The 6816-nt window shown below is 53.9% G+C and overlaps 1 protein-coding gene across 1 annotated transcript; it reads right to left on the reverse strand.

Annotated features, from left to right (window-relative positions):
- Positions 1 to 4825: 4825 nt before the first annotated feature.
- Positions 4826 to 6122, reverse strand: LOC104273842 (olfactory receptor 52Z1-like; the record flags this gene model as incomplete). The annotated part of the gene is given in 5 exon segments (XM_009869293.1): positions 4826 to 5152; positions 5236 to 5426; positions 5429 to 5484; positions 5486 to 5810; positions 6056 to 6122. Coding segments are annotated over 5 exon segments (966 nt in total), but the record flags the coding sequence as incomplete, so codon positions are not given.
- Positions 6123 to 6816: the final 694 nt, after the last annotated feature.

The following is a 6816-nucleotide window of genomic DNA, read 5'->3' on the forward strand; positions in this document are numbered from 1 at the left end:
AAGATGACCTTTGAGGTCCCTTCCGACCCTGACAATTCTAGGATTCTATGATTCTGTGATTCTATGATTCTATGAACATCTCTTGATGCACTCAGAAGGAAACACAACCCTTTGGTGCCCCAGCCCCAAGCCCAGCTCTCCTACCTGCCAGGGCTGTGACACCAGAGAAGCGCCTGGGCTGCGCTGCTCTGCTCTCCTCTGAGCCCGTTTGTCTGTTATTGCATGAGTGATGGGGTCTAATGTGGGGGAGAAGCAGGCAGAGACTGTCCAGGGTGATCAATCACTCAGATATTGGCCACAGGATTGCTGCCCGTGGGTGTGAGGGAGCAGTTTGTTTGTTTTGTGATCAAGCACTGCACAAGAACCACAACTCCCCAACATTTAGGGAGCTTCTTGCTAGAGCAGCCAACCTTGTCGTCCCTGTCATCCTCTGTCGTCAGAAAGGTGACACACTGAGGGTCTTGCAGATGGCAATGTGCCAACCCAATGCCGTTGCCAGCAGAATTGCTGATTCAGCAGAGATGACAAGGATGAAGAATAACTGGGCAACGCAGGCTTCCAGAGAAACCTCCCCAGCCCTAAACCAGCGACTTGGGGGCGGTGGTGCAGAGAGCAGCAGCTCAGCATGGGCAGGACGAGGTACCCGGGCTCACGGAGGCTTCTCTGTGTGTCGTTGACGCAGGACGGAGTGAAAATGCCAAGAACAACGACCACATACGTGAGTGTAAAGGGGGGGAGATCCAGGAGTGAGACTCCTCCGCGCCAGAGATGCCCTTCAGGACACGGGCACGGGAGCAAGAGCAGTGCCGGCTCCTTCCACCTTCTACAAGGCTTCCAGTGACCAAAAATAAAGGACAAAACGAACGTTAGTGTTACAGGTCCTGAATAGCCAGGCTCGCAGGCTCGCTGCCAGAGCACACAATCGCTAAGGACCACTGACGGAGTCGTGGAGCTGCAGAGCAGTTCAGGAGGTCTCTGCTCCAACCTCCTGCTAGAAGCGGGGTCAGCTAAGGGGGGCACACACCCGGGACACAGCTCACTGTGCTCCCGTCCCCCAACCCACCTCACACTGCAGCTTTGATTGAAGAAACAGAAAATTAACACTTTCTTCCTATTTCATCTGATAATTTACGTTGCTCGGTGACAGCCGCGATACCGGGCAGATGCTTTAGACTCCGCTGTCGATCTTACGCAGAGGATGCTCTCCAGATGGTGCTCATGATCCAAAGATGTCCATCACTAAAAGCGCGGGGGGGTTGTTCCTCTTGACTCATCAGAACAAGGAGAAGCACATTTTATGACAGAAATACCAAAACAGGTAAAGGAAATTTACCCCTTCCTGCCCTGTCCCAGGGGGAAGATCCTTCTTTCTAGTTTCAAGGTAACTCCCCACCTGGCGCCACCTGATGTCCCCACCTCTGCCCAGCAGACACCCTGAGGAGCTTGTCTTGACCCCCAGCCATTCCTGGGACCAAAGGCTTATTTTTCATGGCCTTTGACACCTCAGAGGACTGCTGTGATCACCCAGCTGTACCCGCTCCGTGACACCACAAAGCACCTGTGAGATGCTTTCCCAGCAGAAGGGGGCTGGAACCAGCTCTCAACCATTATTGCTGCTCAGCAAAGTTTGTAAAAAGTTCTGCCTTCTCCGGACTTTCTCCCCTTCATCTGATCCCCGTCACCACTGCCGGGGCAGGAGAGGTGTCCCACAGGACTGGGGAGCACAGAGGGACCCTCCCACATTTTCAAAAGTGGGGACCTCGGGACTGGGTGAGGCGTTGGAGAGCCAGCTGAAGGGAAGGTAGACCTGCATGGCCCAGCATCATCTGGAGCCTTGAGCAACCTCCTCGAGCGGGAGACGTCCCTGCCATGGCAGGGGTTGGAGCGAGATGACCTTTGAGGTCCCTTCCAACCATTCTATGATTCTATGATCACTCCTGCACAAGTACAGGAACCCACTGAGACCCCAACACTGTCCAAACCCCTCCCAAAGTGCCCCCACTGAAGCTCTCCGGAGCTTCTTCGGAGCCACCTCCGCTGCGACCGCAGCCCCCGGTCCGGCACAGCCTCCCCCTCCTCTCATGCAGACCGTGACTCTGCACTCGCCTCTATTGAATTACCCGCCTTTGCATCATCTACAAACCCTGTTAGCAACGATTTCACACTTGCTTCTACACAACTGATAACGATCGTATACAGCACCAGCCCCGATCAATCCCCACCAAACGGCCCCAGAAAGGCGTGGGGGGAGCTGTCACCGAAATAGGACTTTGCAGTCAGCAGAACTCCATTAACATCCGCTTGACTTGTTATTTGTTTGTTTGTTATAATGAGGTGTGTATCACAATACTGTGAAAATATAAAAATGTTTACAGTTTTATTCGGCCTTCGGGCACCTTTAGCACCCAAATGTGGAAGCCGTCATCAAACAAAATGACATGACTCTACGGAAGCTGAACACCAAAACCAAGTACTGATTGCCATTAATTACATTCTTGTCCTTTCTACACTTTATTGATCATGTCTCATATTCACTTTTCCATTATTTTATGTGGAGCTAATGTCAAACTAAGCAGTTTCAAATTTCTTCGATAATCCCATTTCTCCTTTTTAATACTAGCACATGTCAGAAAGACTTTCTTTTTTAAAAAAAAGTAAACTTTTTTCTCTGTTTTACTAGTTTTGCTAAGCCCAGGGATACTTGAGGATTTCTGGCAGGCCTGGTGGTTCCTCCACGAGGTCTTCTGGACCCCCCAGGCATGCGTTACCCAGCCCTGCTGATTTCCACTTGTCCAAAGGCTATGCGCGGGATAAATTTGCAGTTGAAAATGTGACGGGAAAATACTCACAAGCAAAACCTGAACTGAAACATGCAGCACACGGCAAAGGAGCTTTGGGTTTGCCAAAGTAGGTGTCTGTAAAATTCAGCAAAATTTAGTCAGCAAGGATGCACCAAAAATACTGCCTCAGGTGATGGTGCCAAGGCAGAGGAGAAGTCCCGAGGAGAGGAATTCTGCAGTTTCCATCTCCACCCCACAGGCACCGTCGGGCTCTGGGAGGGCACCTCCGCCTCCTGCTCTGCTCACAGACCTAAACCAGGCCCTTTTTCCTGAAAAAGAGGGCACTGCCCTGTAAAACCGCCCTGTCCTTGGGGTGTGACATTGGGAATGGGGGGATGCAGACCCATGGTCCATCCCTGTGTTCCAGCAGCTTGGTCCCAAAGCCTCCATCACCCCAGCATTGCACCCTTGCTCTGGCCACCAGGCACCACAGTTGTCCACGTCAGAGGTCCCCATCCAGCAGACACATCCTGGTGGGGAAACCTCCCAGCTTCCAGAGAGCATGCTGGGGACTTCTTTGAGCAGGAGCTTGCACCCAAATCTAGAGCTAGAACCCAAATCTAAAGCTAGAACCCAAATCTAGAGCTAGAACCCAAATCTAGAGCTAGAACCCAAACCTAGAGCTAGAGCCCAAACCTAGAGCTAGCCTATTCTGGGTGCAGAAAAGAGCTAGAGAAGGGCATCCAAACCAAGAGGTAGAGAGAGAAAAAAACATAGTTCTAGTGTTTGCCAGCACTGCTACAGAGGCTTCAAAACCCTTATCTCAGCTGTCACCAATGTAAATGTTATGTCATTAATACATGCCTGTATTTCTCTAGTAACCTATTCCTCATCCTTAGTCAACGTGCTGGTCACACCTCCCTTTTCCAGCAGATGTGGCCCTACTAGAGAAAACATACTAATGGCCAGCGTGCCGGTGTCACTAGTGAGAATGAGGTTATTTGCAAAACGCGCTGAGATACTTGGAAGCAGAGTTCTGATGACAGGTAAATTCACATTTTTATTACCACAACTGATGTTATACCAAGATTTGCTCCCAGTTTTCTTCCTGAGAAAGATCTCTGTGGAAGTGGTAGGAGAGGAGGTTTGGGGAGCTGGGGGCCCCCATCATGCTGGACTTACATCCCGTGAGGCACCAGGGCCACTGCTTTGTGCAAACCTGTTGTACTCCAGCTCCATCTGACATGAGCTATCAGGGGTCTTCCTCACGCTTGGGAGCCGAGCTGGCTCTGCACAACCCCTGCTCAGAGATGCTAAGACAGGACCTGGATGTGTCCTATTCCACTGGCCCCCTCTCCACCCTAAAGTGCCGAGCTCAGACCAAGACATCAGATCTTCTCAACCTTGTCCATGGCAGAGTGGACAGAGCACCGAGAGTAAAGCAAACGCGCGCCGTTGGCAAAGCTCACAGCCAGGCAGGGACACTGGGACACGGTCTCTGGTCTCCAGGCACGCGATCTCCCTGCCCTCAGGCTGCCCCAGATGGCGGCTGGCTGCGGCGCAAAGCCAAGCAGGGTGGAGGAGCAGTCCTCCCACCAGCTCTGTGTCCCTGCAGCCTTCTGAGAGGGCGTCAGGAGAGAGGAGACCCAACCGGTACTCCCAGACCCGGGTGTCTTCAGGGAGATCGCTACCCTGTCACACGGAGACGATACCCAGCTCAACCAGCGCCGGCTGCCCCACTGCCCCACTGCAGACCGAGATAACAGGTACACGTACTATTTGTACTTCTTCAATGTTCTCTGTTTCACAAGAGCCTCGCTAGCACCCGAAGAATTCAGAAACTATTTTCGCTTGCAAAGGTCTTGCCTGTACAAATACCCAACAGGACAAGGCGTGGGACCCCAGGAACACAGGAACAGTGGTGGACCCTGATGTCCGGCTCCCACTGTCCTAGGGAGTTGTTTCCCATCAGCACCTCTGGGAACCTGTCGAGCCTCTCTGCAGCAGAGCTGTGCTTGGGGGTTAGTGTCCACTGAACACGCTTACTAAGAAGATGCTCCCACCTGGCCCGTGTTTGATAGTTGCCGCTGTCTTTCATTCATTTCCCTCTTTTCAAAGCTCCCGTTCCCCCCCCTGCCTGTTCCCACCACCCAAGCCCCCTGGCCCAAGCAGATCCACTCCTGGATCTGCCTTGTTTGCACCCCATCAATGATGGGGTTAAGCATGGGCAGCACTGTGATGTAGAGGTCAGTGAAGGAGACAAGGATGTGCTGAGGGACGTCCCAGCCGAACCGGTGAGAGAGAGAGGAGAAGAAGGCCGGAGTGCAAAACACGGCGATGACGCAGAGGTGGGAGCCGCAGGTGTGCAGGGCCTTGGGGCAGGCGCGTGGGGACGGCAGCCCCCAGAGGCACCTGAAGATCAGCACGTAGGGCACGGTGGAGATGGAGTCCAAGCCGGCTGCGAGGAAGCCGGCAGCCATCCCGGACCAGATGTTGATGGAGGCTGGCCGTAGGTGTGTGGCATGACGTTGTGCCCGCCGTAGGGCAGATGCTTGAGGAGGAAGACGGCGGGGAACATGATGGAGAAACGCCTGATGTAAGCCGCCACGCCGACCTTCCCCACAGCAGAGCACATCAGGATGGACACAGGGGGTCGCAGATGGCGACGCACCCATCAAAGGCCATCACCAAAACGGCCGACTGCCACAAAAACGAAAGAGATGGAGAACATCTGCGCCAGGCAGCCTTGGGAGGAGATTTGGGTGGACAGGGGCCAGAGGACACGGAGGGGTTTGGGCACGGTGGCAGTGGGCAGCAGCAGGTCGCACACTGCCAGCATGCACAGGAACACGTACGCGGGCTGGTGGAGGCTGCGCTCCCTCGCCAGGGGGGCCAGCAGGACCGAGTTCCCGAGAAGGGCGGCCGAGTGCATCATGCAGACGGGGATGGAGATCCAGGTGTAGGCCCTCTCCATCCCAGGTATCCCCACCAGGATGAAGAATGCGGGGTGGGATCCCCACAGGTTGGATGCTGACGTGGCTCAGTGCAACACTTCACGTCATTTCTCGCTTGCAGGAGCTTGCAATGCAGGAAAAGAGGCTCTTTCAGGTGTTGAACTACACCTGGGGCACGAAGGCGAGCAGAACTCACAACTGCTCATGGCACAGACACTTCAATTTCTGAACCACATTTTATCTGGGAGTGTTAAGTATTGGGAAATTCGCTCCCCCAGGGTTCCTCTCCACTATCCAGGTCCCTTCATCTCAGCCAGGTACTGTCATTGCTGCTGTCTGAGTCTCTGAAATCAGGAGTCTTCTCCTCGCAGCTGCCTGTAGCTGGGAACTGGAGCAAAACACACAGGAGACTCACTCCCGAAACACAAATGCTTCTCTGAGTGACACATTTGGATGTCAGCACTGTTTATGCTGCAACTGAGAAATCTCCAGGGCTGGAAATCACAGAATTGCCCAGATTGGAGAAGATCTTTAAGACTGAGTCCAGCCATTGACCTAACACTTACAATCTTCATTAACCTAACAACTGTAATTATGGTTAACCTAACACTTACATTGATAAATATGCTGAGGCAAGTTCTCTGCTCTCCCACGGCTGCCACAAAGAAGCCGCGAGCACTGCTTGCCCTGCGCCTGGGCACCCGGTGTCACTGCTCAGAGCTCTTCAAACGCCACCGATGAAACCAGGACAGAGGAGCTGGGGTCCATCCTGCCCCCCCGGGACTCTGCCTGCCCGGGTCAGCCCCTGCGGAAGGTCTGTCTCTGTAGCTGCTGCCTCCATCCCTTTCATCCCAACAGCTCTGCTCCACGGGAGAGCCCCGGGCAGCAGCAAGTGACCGTCCCTGCATCGGGAGAAATCCCCTTGCCAGATGTGTAGAGGGACCAGAGTCTGGAGGGGAGGTTGTGGTGCCACAAGGAGTAACCAGCTGCATCAGGAGCTGCCACCCCGGGCGTTGTGTCCACAGGGCACGAAGCAGGGCTCTGAGCTGCTGCTGGATCCACAGGTGCCAATGAGCCGGAGC

The sequence above is a fragment of the Apaloderma vittatum genome, unplaced genomic scaffold, assembly GCF_000703405.1.
Source record: "Apaloderma vittatum isolate BGI_N311 unplaced genomic scaffold, ASM70340v1 scaffold22815, whole genome shotgun sequence".
In the NCBI taxonomy this organism is placed as follows: domain Eukaryota; kingdom Metazoa; phylum Chordata; class Aves; order Trogoniformes; family Trogonidae; genus Apaloderma; species Apaloderma vittatum.